The 19,477-nt window shown below is 40.4% G+C and overlaps 1 protein-coding gene across 8 annotated transcripts in view; it reads right to left on the bottom strand.

The window, feature by feature from the left end:
- Positions 1 to 19,477, bottom strand: part of arvcfb (ARVCF delta catenin family member b) — a 270,673-nt gene that overhangs the window by 143,735 nt on the left and 107,461 nt on the right. For 7 of the 8 annotated variants that reach the window (XM_032578552.1, XM_032578548.1, XM_032578551.1 and 4 more), the window contains exons 3-5: positions 7,128 to 7,219; positions 2,405 to 2,452; positions 734 to 943 (exon numbers count right to left, since the gene is read on the bottom strand). In XM_032578552.1, the coding sequence (XP_032434443.1) occupies positions 734 to 925 (192 nt within the window). In that variant the 5' untranslated portion in view covers positions 926 to 943; positions 2,405 to 2,452; positions 7,128 to 7,219. The remainder of the gene's footprint in view (positions 1 to 733; positions 944 to 2,404; positions 2,453 to 7,127; positions 7,220 to 19,477) is intronic. The other variant, XM_032578554.1, reaches the window with a different exon arrangement.

Here is a 19,477-nt window from a genome sequence, read left to right as displayed (position 1 = left end):
AGCAATGTTTGAGTTTAGGTTTGCTTATAATATAAATTGTTAGGAGGGATTGCTTTATGAAATTTCTATTCAGTTAAGGGTTCAGTTAGATCTCTAAATGGTAATTGGCCTTAATTTGTATAGCGCATTAGCAAGCCCAAGGACTCCAAAGCACTCTTCATTGCATTTAATCCTTCACACATTCACATCTTGATAGTGGTAAGCTGCATTGTAGACACAACTGCCCCGCGGCAGACTGGAAGGAGGATACAAGCCCTGGTTCGACTCATAATGCCTGAAAGATGTTTTCAGCTGTCAGAAAAAAGGCCACATCCACTACAAAGCACCGCCAGGCAGCTTCTGAGACTGGTGGGCGAGAGATGATAAGACGGGAGGGCGCGAGGTGGCGAAGATTGGGGAGGTGAAGGGAGACAAAATGAAAGGTTGAATCTCATCAGCTCCCTTTTTAAAGATGAGTCACCACAGAGGAGATTATTGCACAACATCCAGGACAGCAGGTTCAGACAATGGGAACAAGTGTCCCAAATCACTGGGAAATTAAACAGAGATTACAGAATCCCTGCAATCATGAAAAAGTGATGACCATGAGCAAACAGGGAGAGGAGATGAGCTTGCTCAGATGGAAGAAGGGAGGAGGTGCGGGCGAATGAGCACAAAACGCTGGTTTGAACGAGTCAAACGGAGCCGCGGGAGGCACTGGGGGGGGCGTTGGCCACCTGTTGGTGTCATTTACCTGCATCACCACTTGCTGCCATGCCAGTGGCTGACTGATGGTGGGGTTGGGTGGCAGATTGGCCCGCTCGAGCTGCAGGGTGACATTGCGGCGCTCCTCCTCTAGGGCTCGGGTTAGCTGCTCAAAACGCTCCTCCTGCTCCTTCACCGAGGCCAGGATGCTGGCGGCAGAACGAACGTCATAGTCCTCCATGTGCAGAGTTGATGGACGCTTCCATTACAGGCAGAGGGGGAAGAGAAAGAGGGAGGGAGGGGTACCAGGTCATTACAAAACACCCAGACCCAGCAGGCTGGATGAGTGGCATGAGGTTGGACATCACAACGTCAAATATGAGTTAATCACAAACCAGGAGAAGCCAATGATGATTCAAGATTTAGCAAAGCGTGTTTTGAACAAAATTCCAGCATGATGGAAAAATATGGTTGACTGGAAGACTAAGGGTGCACTGATCTTGTTTAGTCTACTTTCATTGAACTCTGGTTAATTTGTCTAGAAAGTCTGGTTCATTTGGGAACGTGTGAATGCGCAATTGAACTCTGAATGCAGATCAAAAATGTGAACTCTGGTTTGCCTAAAAATCTATATTTCTGTTTGGTTGAAGTGAACTCTGGTGCGGTTTGAATGCATATGTGAATGCCAAGCGAACAAGAGATCGCTCCAAAAGCACAGGAAGCTCTGGTTAAATAAAACCAAAACAAACGCTTGTGTCTAGCGTTAGCAAGAGAAATGGCTCGTGGTCTTTTAGCAAAGACAAAAGAGAAATCCTGCAACTGCTAAAACATGACACTACTCCATCCTAGTTTACATTTTGTGAATGAGGAAGTAGTGCTCAGTGTCTTCCTCAGAGGTTAATGTGACATTTCTTTCAGTAGTTCTTGGTGCAGCGCCACCACAGGTGAAGGGCTGAACAAGTTCTTCAAAGGATTTGGATTATTTGGTGTGTAATGTGAAAGCGAACCGCACCGGCTGAAATGTAATAAATGTTGCAATTTTGGTCCCCAATCGAACCGACTCTATCAGATGTGAAAACACCCTAAAGATTTGGGGTCATAGGTCATGGCGCCCTTTATCCCCAAATTTATTTGGCTACTTTAATGCCAAAGACTTGAGGGCGCATGATTAGACCCTTTTCTCCATGGAGAACTGCATGGAAGCCTCTACTCCAGATCAGCAAGGCAAAGTCATTAATGAGGATGCTCAGCTGGGTGCTGATATTGTGCATCATAAACTTTAGCCCATCACGTCATTAAGACACACTTACTCCTGATGACATTCAGACACAAAATGAAATGAAACGGCACATTACACACTCAGGAAAAGCAAGAATTCTTGTTGTTGGGCTGCAAAGAGGGGTGAAAGGAATGATGTCACAGCTCCAAATGATCAATAACAGCCAGCGTGGCAGAACGGCGCTCTCACTGGTTACAGTCATGCACACAGCCATCACGCTTTCCGACACGCAAGCACAGTTACAGGCCACACGTTCAACATATGCAAGTTTCCCGCAGCCATCGTTTACAATCACACACACACACACGCAAACTGATATTCATTACAGATGGAGGCATGATATCAGGCGGCTGACAGCAAGGCAACAAAGCAGGCTGGAAATACAAATCCACAACAGTACGGACCAAGGAGATAAGCAGGTGTTAGAAAACAGTCTGTCACCTCAGTTTTAATGGAGCACAGTGATGAACCAAAACCAAGAATGTAGAGCTGGTAGGAGGGGAGGGAGAAGAACAGAATAAAAAAGAGAGAAAAGGTAAGACATTTAAAATATATCTGAAATGAAAATAATCAGACAGCATGTCTCCAACTTTCTATTTCACATAGTCGTAAGTTAACGTGACAACGTAACAAGTGTCCAATTATCTGAGCAGAGAGAAGTAAAAAAAAAAAAGTAAGTTATAAAGATTAGACAAATTTGGCGTGTGTAAATAAGTTTACATTTTATAATACATAAAGTCACTTAGAAAAAGTTTACAAAAATCCAATATTTAGCACCATCAGTGATGCCCTCAACAATCCTTTGTTTATAATAAATGTTACTGAAGGGTTTTAAGATTAATGCTTAACTTTTTAAAATGCGTCAGAGTTTCTCCAGGGGATGAATACGGCATTACATCGAGGGCTAATTTGTTTTAGTCCTCGATTCTTACAAAAGCCTCCTGAGTGCTATTTTAAGAAATATTATTTACTTCATCAGCAGGGCATATTGATGAACAAATACAAAATATTTGTTATTATACCAGATTATATTCCATAGCTAGTTTCCATCTGCTTATTGATGCCAAGATTCACACGTATGACACTAGGCGTATGACAAAGTGCCAATAATTGCCTGACCCATTTTTATAAAAAAATGTTGTTTTTTTTATCAACAAAGTATAGACAGTATATCAATAATTGCGCCACAAGTGATTTTATAAACATTTACGAAAATTAAAAGTTAGATATGTTTTTTTGTCAAGGATTATGATAATGCTATAAAAGATTTATTAAGCGACTTTTCACACACTTAACAAATTTGTCCATCTCTTTGTATCTTTAAGGTTTTCACTGCTGCTAGTGATCAACAAAAGGTTCTCAATACTTTTGTTAATACCAAATTCTTGAATAAAGGCCACTGTATCCCAGATACTTGGAAGATCAACAAACTTAAAATGACAAAACAAAACCCCACTTATCACCCAGCTCCACCTTCACCTCGGCCTTTATTCTATAAATATTATAACAGATGGGATTTTTAGAATTAAACAAAACACAACGTCTAGAACCCCTTCTGTCCTTGTCTCTACAAAAGAAAAAAGAAAGAACAATTTTACAAGAAGCACTCAACAGGCCCGGCATAAAAATCTCAATCTATAAAGACGACGTTATGTGTCCAGGCACGTCGTATCATAGCATACTGACCATGTCACCGAGACAAAGATACTGGACGGATGGCTCAACTCAGCTGGGGAGTGTCAATACGGGCGGAACGGTTTGAATTTTAAACAGGCCGGACTGGAAACGGGGTCCACGACGTGTCCGCCTAAGACTGTGTGCACATGAAAAGTAGTCATTCTTTACTACAGGACCTGCTGAGCACAAAGCCCTTATTCCCTTTGAAGCGCACAATCCCTCTTTGATGTTTGTTGCATGCTTATCATTTATTCATCCATTCTGCCTCTTCCATGCGGAGTGGTGTGTGCCAAGAAGACTGTGCTCCGAAAGTTAAACTCAAACATCCATCTGAATGTAAAAGATGGTTGCTTTTTTGTTTTCTGGTCGATCTCACGAAACATTCCAGGTCGGTGTGTATTTGCAGCAGCCAGCTGGTATCTCGGCTTTCTAAGGGGAGCGTATAAGAATAGGCTGCTTGTCTGCATTGTAAGTCATCCGATACTTGAGATAAGTGACATCAGTGGAGTTTCCAGAAGCGAGGCTGATTGGACGTACTCGAACATGGGCTCTAATGATTCACACCCCTCCGGGTCCCAGGGGCGACAGAGCCATTGCTTCCTGAGTCATTGGGGGGAATAATATGGCAAGCATGTCAGCTACGCCCCACAGCTTATCATTAAACACCACCTCCTGGCCCTGCTTAAAATAGCCTGGAATGCAAGAGGAGGGGTATCTGAAGATTTCCCCTCCGCCTACGCAGCTTTTTTTATTTTATTTTTAAGGCCTCAACTCAACAGATGTTTGCCAAGAGCCTTGGTCAAAGGAGATGAAAACAAAGCCAAGGCTGTCTGCACATTTAGCCCCCTTCTCGGTTACACATGCTCCAGTTAATATCGACTTCAAGTGATGGAGAAGAAATAAAAATTATTTTTTTTTAAATCAGAGCTAACCTCCCAAACCAAAACTATCCTAAAGAATAAGAAGTTCCTTCAGAAAAAGAGGGGATAATTAAGAGCAAAGTAGGAAAGTGAAAAATTATTTATTACTTCCACCAAGGGTTGGATTTCAGCACCTCATGGCATAAGCATCTCTAATTAAAAAGAGGAGGGGGGGGACTCATAATTCATGTGTGGAGCTTCACTTCTGTTGCAAGACTTTTTTCTTTTTTTTCCTGAGCAGTAAACACATCTCAGCATAAATGCTCAGCTCTAAAAATAGCCTAGCAGTAAAAAAAAATAAAATAAACAAAGAAATAAATAAAAAGGCAACCACAAGAAACTGGAAAAGGGTTTGGTGAAAAACCCAGATATAAATCCCTGTCGCTGTGTCCATCTATGTTCTATGAGAAATCTCCAAAAGAGATGAGTTTATGAATGAACCTCTTTGTGGAAAATGTAGTTTTATGAGAAAGTGCAGGTAAAGGTTATGTTTTGATGAAAATAATGTGGATTTTATTTGTGTGGGCAGGTTGAAATGAACGGACTGTTTGCTTATGTTAAACATCTGCACAGTATTCACGGCTCTTGAAATTTTAAACATTTTGTCACATGCAGGCATTTTGGATTTTTCTCTAATTCCAGTATAAACACACAATATAGTTCCAGTTAGTAATAGCTTTTCCCCTTTAAAGCTCCGTTTTTATTTATTTCAGCAATGAAAACATCCTCAGTTTCAGGTTCCATTGTTTTGTTAGTTTTAGTTCACTGTAATAATAACCTTGCTTACATCACAACCATATGTGACAAACCAACAAACTAGTGCATTATAGTGATGCGAAAGCAAGAAAACGACTTTCTAAATTTCTTACAGTTTTACAAGGGTTTGAAAAGCGTTGCTTGCATTTCTAATGTTTCCCTGCAACCAGCCGCCTTCAGAAATCACCTTGTCAATCAAACCCAATTTTCTATGTCGCTATAAATCCAGCTGTTCTTTGAAGGTCTCGGTCGTTTGTTGGTGAACATAAGAGAACAGAAAGTCTAAATACGTCACCCAAGATCGTCCCCTGGAAAACCGGGGAGAGAGAGTATAGCTAATAATTCACAAATGGAGGATCCAAATTTGGACATTTATATACTCTTTTATTTTTCTGTAGCTGCATTAAAACTGCAATGGAAACACTTTTTCTTCATCATATCAGTCACATGATCGGATGTTGCCACTGGCAGAAACCACGAAGAAGAAGACGACAGGAAGTAAAGGATGATGACGCGGCATGATTTCTAATGACATTGCATGAACAATCTTATTCCTGTGTGATTTTAATTGCGTTTCTTATTGAATAGAAACCCTGCACTTGCAAAATTGTGTTAATTTTCCGACATTATCGGAAAATTGCCAAAGTTTTGCACCCATTTGTAATGGTAACGGAGCTACGGTCCGTCCTGTAAGTCCACCTAGTTCTACTTAGGATAACTACCTGATGTGACTAGTCTCAACAACTCTCAGGAATAGATAATCCCTGCTTCATACTGAATCCAACAGGTTCGTAACTGGAAAAAATAGAAATGTAGGTGCTGCTTAACGTCCATATTTTATTTAATCCTTTTTCTTTGAACCATCTCATTGAGTTTGGGATTTCAACATGGGGAATACGTGCAAACGCATGCACATGCATCCAAAGACACTTATAAATGCAAATTAATGTCTTTGTTTTTCTTAAAAGGGAGACAGCCGTTATTAAATACATATAGGTCAATAGGAAGCTATCTGTTTCAGATGTTTTTTCCTTTCTGTTTCAAATGTTAATACTGCTAATGAATTCAAACGCATTACAGCAGGAGGGATAAGTGGGTCAGGACTCAGGGAAGTGTATGCGTAATTTAGAGAAAATGGCAGTTTCTAAGTGGAGACAAATAAGTGAAGCCACAAGGAAGTCATTGTGTGCACAGTAAAGGCAATGAAACCACATCAGTCAGTATTTTAGCTACTGCTCATGCCATCTGTCTAACTTCTTCTAACTTCCAAGGCAGAGTCGTGCAAAGAAAAAGGAAAAAGAGAACAAGTGTCTCTGCAGCACAGAATAAATCTGAATTGCAATTAAGTTTCTCAAGTTGCAGCTAACTACAGGTGACAGACTTCAAACGTTCAATTACGCAGCCAAGTCTGTCTTTAGATATGCCGGACCAGAACAAATGTCCTCTGCCACTCTGCTCTAAAACACACTGTAATCTGTGAAAAGAAGAGGGAACAAAATCTGTTTCCCTCACCTGATTCAGAAGTGTGAATTATTAAAATTAGAGTGCAGTCCCTAGAGGAAATTAAACTTTTAATGTATTGTGGGGGGGGGGAGAAAAAAGACAAATCCTACGAGGTGCTTCAGCAATAAGGAATAGCTCTCCCACGAAGAGATAAAGACAGAGAAGTCTTGAGCTGGCAAGACAAAGAAATTTAAAAATAGTGGAGAAGAAAAAGAAGAAGAAAAAAGGAAATGTAATTACCTCAGTGATGAACTGAACAATGTGATTAAAGAAGGCATGAGGTGCAGAGAGAGAAAAGCGGGCTGTACCTTTGATGGCAGTCCCCTCAGACCACAGGCAGGCTGAGGACAGCTGGAGCCCTGCTGGAGTTGAGACGTTTGTTCGGTCTGCCGCGGGAGATCTGCAGATTAAAAACAACAAAGAAAACATGGTCAAACTTTTCCGCCAGCCCACTGACAGCGTATACTTAACATAAAGCGCTTGTGTAACGTAGAGACAAATAGTCGGAAGATTCACTGCTAGTTCACGCTCTCCGTGAGACGCTGTCAAGATTGTTTGGCAATACTTGAATGAATACAGCAGCTCTTGGTTTTAAGACCCACCATACTAATGTATCTGTTATCTATGTGTGTATTTACTAGTTTTTGTAGACAACACACTGCTAGCTAGCCTGGCTGTTGGGTTCCTGCAGTTCCACTGTGCTTGTTTCAGAATTGTAGATTGGCAATGCTCTAGGAGGAAGTCAAAGAAGGCTTTTAGTTTGTGTTGGCCACGTTTTAAAATATTGAGCAATTAAAATCAGACCAAAAGGAATGTTTAAGACATTTTATTGCTTTTAAGTTGTTTTTTTTTACTGCGGGCGCAACCTCCGGTTAGCTCAATAGCATAGCTTCCTTCAAGTCATGGCAAACATTAGTGATAGGAAAATTTCAAACTTCAACAGAGAAATGATTGCTTGGAGTAAGCAATCATTTCTCAATAGCCAAGTGTCCAGATCCTTCTGTACGAAAGCATAGATCAAGGGGCTAGCTCTTACCAGGCTAGCTGCTAGCTCAACCCAACTGCACTGGTAGTTTGTTACAATCATTCAAATGACAGTGATCAACAAACAAAGTAGACCCCAAATTAAACAACTGGCAGGAGAGGAGAAACCAGAAGGATGGTTGTTCTGGGAAAATGTGAGAAAACTGTAACTACAAACATTTATGTAGAACTAGGTGGATGTTTGAACTTTAGATTCCTCATTGAAATGTTGGAAACCAAAAATTGCTTAAATATGCGAAAGTGAATGTTGGCAACATCCCATTGAATGGCATGGAAAATGAACTGTTGAAGGTCTTGAAGACCATGTTCCGTTATGCGTTACATGCTTAATTAAAAGCTGACAGTAGCTGCGTGTCCATTCGCCGTATAGTTGGGCAAATTGGAATTACAAAAATTAATTTGCCTAATGGAAACATGCCAATTTCAGAAAACTCACGGTTTTTGGTAAAACGTTTTTGAGTTGGGATGAGGAAGTTTTTTGGCTCTATCAAAATTGGTTAATTTTGCAAATCTGCAATGTAAAACACGTTTTTCGCAAGTCATGAGTCATGTGATCAACAACTGCATGTTGCTACTTGAAAACACAAAGAAGACGACAGGAAGTGGTAGGATGACGATGGAGCAGCATGTTTATTAAATATCACGTGAATTAACTTATTCACGTTCGATTTTAATTGCGTTTCTTATTTAATGGAAACCCCACAATTGCAAAATTGTGTTTCTTTTATTTTTTTATTTTTTACAAAGTTTTGTGCACTTTGTAGTGGAAATGCAGCGACTGATGCAGAGGTTTATAAAAGTAGAGTTTGCATGAAGTACTATGAAACTCAGAGACTGGACTCATTCCAATAGAGCAGAAACCCACTTTGGCTCTGATTAGCTTTTACTCCGACTACCTACTGAGCTACACCTGCTGCTCATAACCTCACCAACAAGCCCTACATTAAATAATATGAGTCATCCTTTCAACTCCACTTCACTTGCACCTCGACTAAAATTTTATCATTTTTGTGTCATTTCAACTAATGGATGTCTTTTTGACTCGGCGCATGGCCTGCAGCCACTGCAACATTCAGTGATGAGTCAGAAAATGAAAGTTTTTTTTCCTGTTGAATACAGGGGGAAAAAAGAAGCAAATCTGAATGTACTGATCAGGCTTTTTTACACATCTTTGTGTAAAATGTGCGACGATAAATGTGTGTGGGGGGAGGGGGGTGCTTTCCAAAGTGGGGGTAGCAGGGGCACCTCAGAGCTGGAGAAGATTGGCTTCCAGTCAAATTCATCAAGCTGCTTTGATTCTCAAGCTAGTATAGCATAGCAAGAGTCAAATAGACAAGTTTCTGACAAGAAAAATACCAAAGGAACCATCCAGCTTTGGAGGACACTGCTGGAAAAACTCTACAAATCAAAGGTATGAGGCAGTATTTATGCTACACAAATATGGAGTAAATAATGAAGAGTAAATAAAAGGTTTATGCTCCTTCTCATTTCTTCTCCTTGATATGTAAAAGTTTGGGAACCCTTGCAGTAGGTGACTGGTGTCAGCAAATGAAAAACTTCATCCCAATTTTTGAGAAAATAAACTTATTTGCCAGCTTTTTCATGAGTCTGCAACACGGGAATCATCACCACGACACTGATGTCAGAAATGGTTTTTAATCATTTGTACTTTAAACAAATAGTGTCCAGATATTAACATCCCGAAAAGACAAGACAATAGCAATTAGTTCCTCACTGAATCAAAGAGCCAGAAGGTTCCCAGGCACTTGTCTGATTGTTAGTAAGGAGGCAACACTTACTCGATACACAAAGCAAACCAATTTGTCTGCCTGACCTTCACATTCACACTGAAACACTTGAGAAATGCAAACATCACAAACACAGGGAAAAGATAAAGGCCCTTACTCTGAGTTGCGGGGCAAATTATGTTTGATGAATCATGCCAGGGGATGAATGACTCCATCATCCAATCAGACCTGTCCACAGGCTCTACTCCCTTTGATGGCTGCGGAAACACGAGGCCTGCCAGCTGAACCGCTGGACTGACCGCCCCCATGAAGATGTGACTGATGATGGCTTCAGACTCTCCTGTTCCCACTCTCCCTTGCAGCTCGCCGTTTGCTCATGCTTTCATTTTAATGGGACATAACAGCTGCTTAAAATTTGCTTCACAGCTCAAGAAATGCTTCAAGCCGAGATGACGATCGAGTTCATCGGCAGTTCATCTTACAACGTTTATTGATGTGAGGAGAAGCGCATCGCGTAGTTTGTTAGTTTCTCAGCGGTAATACACCCACTTTGGATTCCCTTCAGCCTTCAGAAGCGTCTTGATTCTTGCAACAAGGGTGATAAAAAAGACTCCTCATTTGCTGATTGCTTGAGTTTGTGAAGCACTGTCCTGATGAAAGTAGCCAACAGAAGATGGGTACGCCAGGGTCATGGTCAGCAATGACACTCAGGTGGGCTGTGGGGTTCAAATGATGCTGATGGGTCCAAATGGGTCAATTTTACTGCTTTTGTTTTTAGACCACCATTTAATTAAGCAGTGTAACTTATCCCATGGTTTTGTTTAACGTCTTCTAGCTCTACTTTGTCGCTTGTTGTAACCGTAGAGTGAGTCAAGTGTAAATCATCTGGGATGTGTGATGGGTAGGATCCCCTCATCGCCGTTGCTTGAGCGAAGCAAGGCGGAACCGCATGCGCATGCAGTGCGCTGCGATTGGTACACCTTACTTACTATATTTCTTCAACAGGTTTACACTCTATTTACACTATAGCGAGTAGGTTACCACAACTTACTATTGTGCATTTTCAATTGGTTTTCTCCGTGCTGCATGTATTGCACGGAAGCCTGAGCCTGATCTGACCATCAAGCAAATAGTTCTGGTCATAAATCTACACTCTAGCAGCCGGTGTGATCATCTGCTGTTGAAACCAATTTGCTTCACATTTAAACAGTTAGAAGTTTCAAGCTAACCTTTCTTGTAATGAGCAGCTATTAGAGTTAATGCCAACTTTTTATAATTTCGGTCCAGTATGCCTGTCTCCTACTGTTTCTCACTGGATATGTTGTCTTTTTTAAGGCATTTCTTATAGACTGCAGTGATGGCATGTGAAAATCCAAGTACATCTGCAGTTTCTGAACCACTCAGACTGAAACGAGCAACCACAGAGTCAGAGTATAATCCACGTGTTGATGCTGGAATTTCAGAAAGTTGTCTTCGCCGCATCTAGTGGCAGCCATGTGATTGGCTGGTTTGCTATTTGTATGATCAGTCTAATAAACTGGCTAGTGAACGTGAGTACAGTAATTAATAGATAGGCACCTGGTGGCTTAGAGGTACAGCAGGTATGCGATACAAAGTGTTTATTATTCCCCACGCTCCATGTTCGTCACCGTAAGACATTTGACGAAAGAAGAAAAATCTTATTTTTAACTGCAGAAGCTTTGGCTCGAAATTTAAAAGACAAACTACTTCACAGAAGTTTCACAAGAACATACTGCCGTTGTAAAATATAAATTTCTGAATAATGAACCTGAAGAGTATTTTGCTATCCTTGACCAGAAGCCTATTGGTGATGAAAGAAAAAAAGAGAGAAAATAGGCTGCATTATCCATTGCTTGACTGTATCTGTGATTTGGATATCTTCTTTTCTCCATATTTATTTTTTATTTTTTGGTCTGTTCACTTGAAGCCCAGATAGGCTGTGAACAGCTCGGGTTTCTGCTGCAAACATCAAAGACGAAGCTAAGCCCGGCTGTATCTCTCTCTCCGTCTCTGTGCATTCCTGCCGAGGCCTTGCATGACTCCCGAACAGAGATTATATTGACCCGCTGTCGCAGCCCACAATATTACTCTGATTAGTTCCTGCTTAATTTCTATTTAAAGTGACGCTATGGTTTTGTAATCGTCAGGTCAGCAGCAAGCACAACAAAAAGCCGGCCTGGGAATGAGAAGATTGATGGTCAGTGATGATAAATGAATAAATGATGCGTCTGCTGCCCTCGCTTAGCGCTGCTTAACCTCCCGCCTGATCCCGTGGTGCTGACCCGAGGTTAATAACGGTAAATGGTGATTACTTGGGCGGCAGGGAGGGGTTTCATGCGGCTAAAGAGGAACTGGGAAAAGGCCAGTTGTTACACGCTTCCAACGCTTTGCTTAAATACCGGAGGTCGAGATGGAACGAAGACCTGTAATTGAGGAGGAAATGTCAGTAACAAGGCTCCGTTTCAGGGTTCTGCGTTCAATAAAGTACTTTAATGGCAAATGAGGACACAGAAATATAACTTAAATGCCTCAAATGGACAAAAGTATTTCAAATACTCCTCTACAATCAGAATTATTTACGCCGGCCTCTGGAAAACGTCGGCACTCGCCACCGCAGCTGCTAAACCCTTCTCTCTAGTGTGACAGTACCAAGCAGAACCCTCATGCAGTATTTGTGCTCCGTAGCAGCACCTGATACACCACCTGCTGTGTGCTACGCAGACAATTGCATAATTTATCCCACTTCAACCCACACTGTTAGAGGAGGGTCCCAGTGAAATTCTGTCATTAATAATGAATGCCAAGCGAGGCTACGCTAGCGAGCTGACGAACTGAGCGTCTGGGGAACGCTGCACTGATCAAGGCCTCGTCTTGGCCGTCAGAGCCTCTTTGTATTCACAGAGAGAGAGAGAGAAAAAAATGCCATCAGTCATTCGGGCTTCTGATGGTTAGAATAAGCAAGACAGCTTGTTGTCAAAAGCTAATCGTTAGCATATTTTAGGGGCAGAAAACGCATGAGAGTTTGAGATCAAAATAAATTACAAACTGCATTCCCATCATTTTTCAAAGCAGATAACCTTAAAATCCACTCATCTAGCGACCTCCCTTTAAAACAGAGAAACATTTTTATAAATGGATGATGATATGGCATCTGGAAACACAAAGGGAAATTTCCTATTGCTGTGATCAAAGGGTCCTGAATTTTGAATCTTTCTTTATAGGGAAGTAACAACACATCTCTCCAACCACAGATACCTCAAGCAGATAGTCAGCAGTCTCTACATGTCATGTGAGAAATTATTTTATCATGCCTTATATATTTTTTTACATGTGATATGTCCTCTCAGCTCCAATCATCTGCTGAGAGCTGATGATTTGCATGGTTTAACCCACAACAACCGGCTGCAGCAGCAATTATGGTTTTCCTTCAAAGAACCACGAGCATTGATTGCATAAAATAATTTCTTAATGCTAAATAACATGTTTTTATGAGAAAACTAATAGCAGAAGTAACAGCTTGAGTGGCGTGAAAAATAGATGCCCTTGAAATACTTGCAATTTCATGAGAAATTCACAAATTGTGTGTGGTTCTTTTTTTGTCTTTCCCATTTCTACTGCATTTAAACATTCACTAGTATTAGACCTGCGTACTGTAAATACTGCTAGAATTTTTGTTTTTCGAACAACAAAACTTGTCACAGAAAGTCATTATCCACTGTGCCGAATTAACCGCAAATTTGTATTTCCACAGAGAACTTTTGAATACCTCTGTGGGGTGGGTGTTTGTTAGGTCTTCAATCTCTTCTGATTTCCTCCTCACCCACGTAGAAATCTTTGCTAATGAAAACACACATAGGTGACTGTGAGCTTAATGAAAAGTAAGTAAATAATTGAAGCGGCTAACAAGCTAATCAGTTAGTAGTTTAAAAAAACAAAAATCTCAAACAATATATATATTAGTAGACTACATTAATAGTCTAAAATTTCACAAGAAGAATGTGGTATATTTGAAGACGTGTTATTCAGCTCGGTTTCTATGTGATGTTATCGACTACAATCAGTAACCCTATGGAGGTATTTTTGCTCCTTCTAGATTTTTTGAGACGTTTAAAATTTAATAAAAGCTTGCATTTACCTCACCGGACAAGAGTCACACGGTGATAGCACTTCACTAAACCAACACATTTTATTCAAGTACACACCTAATAGTTGAAAACATTGGATGGAATAACTGACTCATTTTCTCAATGAATCATGTTCTCCATATATAAAACGGAACCTGTACTTTTCTGCAGCGGGTGTGGGACACGGAGTACTGACAGCATCCCCTGACGTCTCTGTGTTTCTATGCAATTGTTCACCAGAAAGCGCGATTGATTGAGTGGATTTCGTTAAAAATCCAGGCTAATTGATAATTCCAACAAAACGATTCATTTTTGTGTTAGTCTTCGTAAAACAGGCCCATCATCGAAGCGGGTACACGAGTTTTAGGAATGCTCAAACGTCACAGGGAGAGTCGAGACGGAACGGGTAGCAACCCTATTCGTTTGGAGAGGAGGAAGAAATTGTTCTACCTCATCAGAACTCTGTGCCTCTGGAGATGTTAATGAAAAGCAAGTGATTGAAAAAAAGCCCTGGCACAGAGAGAAAGACTCCCTGCCAAGACGGAGTGAGGTCCCTGAGAAGTTTGAAGGGTAGAGGGAGCGAAGGAGGAGAAATTGATTGGCTTGTTTGTATTTTGGACCGTGCGCGCTATTAGGCTCTCTCATGCACTTCGGGGAGCGACTTTCAAAGGTAAATTTGTTACAGATTCATTACGGGGAAAATCAGATCCACCAGCTGCATCGTCTGACGCTGTGTCTGCTGTAACAAAGTCAGAAGCGGGAGGAAAATGGTGGGGGATCATCCAGCTTTTGGGTTTTATCCGTCTATAATATCTGACCTTGGTACTCCAGAGGATAGCAGATGCTCTGTAGAACAGAGGAGAGCATTGTTTTGTTTTCGCTCAGATTAATCTCATCACAGTTCACAGAAATGTGTTTGCCAAGTCAGATGGAAATACATCAATTAAAATCTCATAAAACATGACTGACCTTAGCCTGCTTATTAACACTTACAAAAACAAATTAGATAAATAAAAATAAATTCACGAAAAAAGGGAGACATGTAGAGGTTATGTGCAGAAGCAACGGTATGCATTATGCAGTCTGCTGTTTTATCTGTTACAACTCAGAGTTGAAATGCAAATTAATTAGTTAAAAGGCTTCCAGTCTCCAGTTGATGGTGAGCATCTTACTTCCTGGTTATCCTTCTGTGTGAGCCCCGGCTCCAGACGAGTTTAACGGGAGGCAATGGCTTATTTTGGGGAGGCAAAATGAACATGTAGCAATAATATTACGCAAGTAAAAGAAAAAGGTACAGTGCAGTAAAACTACTCATACAAGTACCTTTTTTCCAAAAAAGTTACTCAATGTAACAAGTACTACTCACTTTTGAACATAAACAACATCAGTAGTCTACAGGCTACTAGTTAACAAGCTTAAGGTGCTGTATTGTTATTAGCTAGTCATCTTTTAGCTAACATTACCTGAACCCAGCAGCTTTACTCAACTCAGTCGGTTAGTTTGGGGGAAAAACTGTCCAAAGTTCTTCACGTTTTGCTGCCATGATTCTAACACACCTGCGCAACTCTGCACAGCAGCAGCAGGTCTCCTTCGCTGCCGCACAGGTGTAAACCCAGCGCGAGCGTCGTAGCGCTCATGTTGCGTTTAAAGGCGGCTCGGAAAAACAGGTCACGACGTGTTAACGACTGAACAGTTTTAATGGCTAAAAAAAAATTACAGAAGGCGCTGATATTGGAAGTGCGGAAGCCCCGACTGTATCAAATCGATATAGGAATAACAGAGAGTTGGCCACTCTGAGGTAAAAACAACAAACAGCTTCCAGTCCAGGGGGTCACGGCTGATTCTGTGGGCGGGCAATGCCCCCCGACCCCCACCCCACCCCGCCGGGCCTGGTCTATGTAATTTTGTTCAACATAGTTAAGACAGACTAACTTCATACAAAAACATACTGCTTAAGGACATAACTTGGACTGTTTCAACCAACACTGGGTAAGAACCTGTTTAGTTAGACTAGAGGAGAGACTACATTCATTTAGAACTATATAAGGATTTGCTCAGACTTTGCTGATTGTCTTCCATGAAATAAGAAATGGTAGAATGTTGAAATGATGCTGTATAATGATGTTACCGAGTTGTGTTCATGACCTTCACTTTAGAGAATGTGTTAGTTTGAGCTCCAATAAACTGGCTAAACAGTTAGCCTATGCTTATGCTAGCTATTTTCAGTAACTATTAGACATACAAATTGGTCCTTAAGTCAATGTAGAAAATTATTTAGACAACATTAACCATATATCGAGTATGAAAATGTGCTAGTTAATCACTAAAAGCTTTATTTGACATGATAAGTACTTTTCAAATCTGGTTAGTTTTAATTCATTTTGCCTGTTGATCACTGTAGGCACCAGCCTCCAGTGATGGTGAAGATCATGACACCACAGGTATATGACATGAAAGGTCAGGGGTCAGAAGAGCACCAACGCATCTTTGCTTCTTGACCATGAGCGATGGGAAATGAAGAGACAGATTGGGCAATCGGGGCGCTCCATTAGTCTGTTGTTGTGAAGAAAGAAATTATGGAAAAAGTCAAGTTTTGATTTAACATTCTGCCTAAGTTCCAACCTGATGACTGAAAGAAAAAGATCTAGGTACAAAATTGCCTTTCTTCTCAGGGTGGCTGTATGTAGCCTAGAAGACACGTTGTCAGGGGTGACAGATATTTTTTTTATTTTTTGTTGAATATTTCCAAGGTAAATCCTGCTGAAGAAAGACTCTGGGGAAAGACCCAGAACCTTCTGGAAGGACCAGATGTATCACTTCTTTCCTGCATTCTCCGGGAGAATGTCTGGATTTCCCTACTGGACCTGTTGCCCCTCTGATCCAATCTCAGGGAAAGACAAGAAACAAAGGAAGACAGGAAGGATGGATGCATATTTGACTTATTCAACTCTGGCCTGGATTGGTCCATATTTGATCTAGGTCTAGGTTTATTTTAAAAAACAAACAAACAAACAAAAATATCGTAATTAGCAACATGCTATGTTGCTAATAACACGTCAAACTCCAAGACGTCTGTTGTTTAGTTCTGTGTTTGCCGTCTAAAAGACATATTTCCAAATGAGTAATTCTTCTCATTTAACTTAAGAATTAAGCTGCTCAACCTTGATGAAATAAATATCAAGGTTTCTCAAAATCAGCAGCAGCAAAATCAAAAACAAAACATTTTTTTATTTAAAGTTACAAAGACCTTGAATGATAACCAAGTGACAAAGCAGAGAAGCTCCCCTTTTAGAACCATGAATGAAAACAGTTGGGTGATAATTGGTTACATTACAGTGATACGGTTAACATCAAGTTGTTAGAAAAAAAACAACAACAGAGTAATCTACGTCTATTTATTCACAATTCACAACCAAAGTAATCTATAACAACGGGGTGCAGTCTTTGGCATGCAAACACTTCTGCGGAGAATAAAACAAAATGACAAAATAAAGCTTCGATTTATAATAAGCTGTTGAAGTGGAAAGTATTTCAAATTTATACAGATTTGCTAAAGTGATGCACAACATTCTGGTTAGTAACCATAAATTAAAGGTGACTGCGATGCCTCTCAAGCCGCCTGGCTTTATTGTATTTCGTTTGCAACGAGCCACAGCTCATTACACAAAAATAGACACTTTGTTTATGCCGATTACGGCCTAATTAAGAAGGACATTTTGTTAGCGCTAGCAAGCGGATAAAAACTCCGGGAGGGGGGAGTAACAGATGATTAACCGTCGACAAACCCAAAGTCTAATTGCAGTTAAGTGGTGAAAAACAACACCATGGCACAGCCATTCATGCCAAATTGAAAGTGAACAAGATGTCGGTGTGAGGGTGTGTGAGGTTGTGTGCCGGCTGGATGTGAAGGTCACTAGAAGCAACAGGTCTCCTCACAGAGAGAGATTTTATTATTAGAAGAAAAGTGTTCAAAATTCTGGCATCCACATTTACAGTAATGAACCAACAGAAACTTGCAGCATCAAAAGCGCGCCTGCCAAGAGACCGAATGCGATTTATGTGTCACAAGAAGTACATAAACGTGAAGCAGATAGGAAATAATTCTTAGTTTTCACATTTAATTATTCTGGAAATACAAATCTGAATAGCCCATCATGGATTTCTATTTGCTCTGTTACCACCAAATAAAAAAATAATACTAAATAAATAGAGCAGCGGTGTCCAAAGTGTGGGCCAGGGGCCATTTGTGGCCCTTGGACTGACTGTGTGCAGCCCTTCAACAGAAACTCAGGAATGATACAAATTTGTCTCATCCAGCACAGGTGGTTGATGCAAATGGAGACTTTTTATTTTTTCAGGGTAAAATTATTCTGGACATCATTTTTTTTTAATATATGGAAAAGGCCAGAAAGTGTTTATGTTTTTATTACCAAGGTTTTATAAAAAAGTAGAGTCACGATTATCCAGAGACTTTTACTGAGAAGCCGACTTTGCCTCACCCAAATCAGCTTTTATTTAATTTGTTAAACTCAGAGAAATGTAGCAAGCATCCTGAAATAAAGTGACCCAAATCCTGTTCTTATAACTAAAAATCTATTCAATTGAGCAAAAAAAGAATTTGAAAACTAGATGTCTTTTTATACAGCAAACGTGCAGAAATTCTCCTAATATTTTAGCTCTACAATGAACATCATCCATTTCGTACAGAAAGAAAAAAACAGACTACTTTATTTGCTAGATTATTATTATTATTATTATTATTATTATTTATTTTCTTCGCCGGCGAGTGCTATTGACTCTGCATGTTGTACTTTCATTAGGTTTCTACTACTTCTGAAAACACCCAACCGCTTAAAAAAAAGAAAAGAAACAAACAAAAATAAACAGCCAGTTGTTTTTTGGCGATTAATTAATGCTTTTTAGTGTCTGGAAAATGAGTCGCTTCAAAAACCTCCTGAAAGTTGAGTCACAATCACCTAGCAACCCCAGCCCGTCACCTAGCAACCCACGTTGGACACATTTTCTCAGCTGATTTAACTGCTCTGTGTGTGCTGGACAATGGCTGCTGGGAAAGACAAGCGTTTTGTTAATGACAGAACACTCGCTGCATTCTTGTTGGCTGTGCAGGAGGCTCCAAGTCTGCTTTTCAAAGACGTACATTTGTAAAATTGTGAATCTCTTTGCAGCTATTTTTACGTGCGAGTAAATATTGAGGTGGGGGGGCAGGCTAAAGTCTCATTATCAAGGAATGATTTTATGCAAAAAATGTGATAAACATGTTTTATATCCTAACCTGTTCAGTTGAAGTGTAGTCGGGCACTTTCAAATAAAACAATGAAGCGAAAAGACTATCATTTTGCTTCAGTTTTACGGGGGGGAAAAAAATATTATCATGTTAAATCAGATAAAGTACACCAAGCGTTGTGGGTGTAATGTGCCACATTGTGAAAGTATTCAGAGAAAACCGCTGCACCACTAGACACTACTACAAACCTGCCATCCCCTCCATGCACTCGCCTTCAGTCTTTTTTACGATTTACGTTTTGAAAACACACCAGCTCTTCGGCTCAGCGGCTCCGTTTATGCAAAGCAGACTCGGATCTGTCGAAGCACTGACGAAACTGTACTGGAATACAAACTTTGGAGACTCTGCTCCATTAACTTCCTAACGTTAACGTGAGCCAAGAACAGCCCACACAAGTTCAAACGCAACACTTGAAA

This window comes from Xiphophorus hellerii, chromosome 12 (genome assembly GCF_003331165.1).
Source record: "Xiphophorus hellerii strain 12219 chromosome 12, Xiphophorus_hellerii-4.1, whole genome shotgun sequence".
NCBI lineage: Eukaryota > Metazoa > Chordata > Actinopteri > Cyprinodontiformes > Poeciliidae > Xiphophorus > Xiphophorus hellerii.
This window is presented reverse-complemented; position numbering and strand designations above follow the sequence as displayed.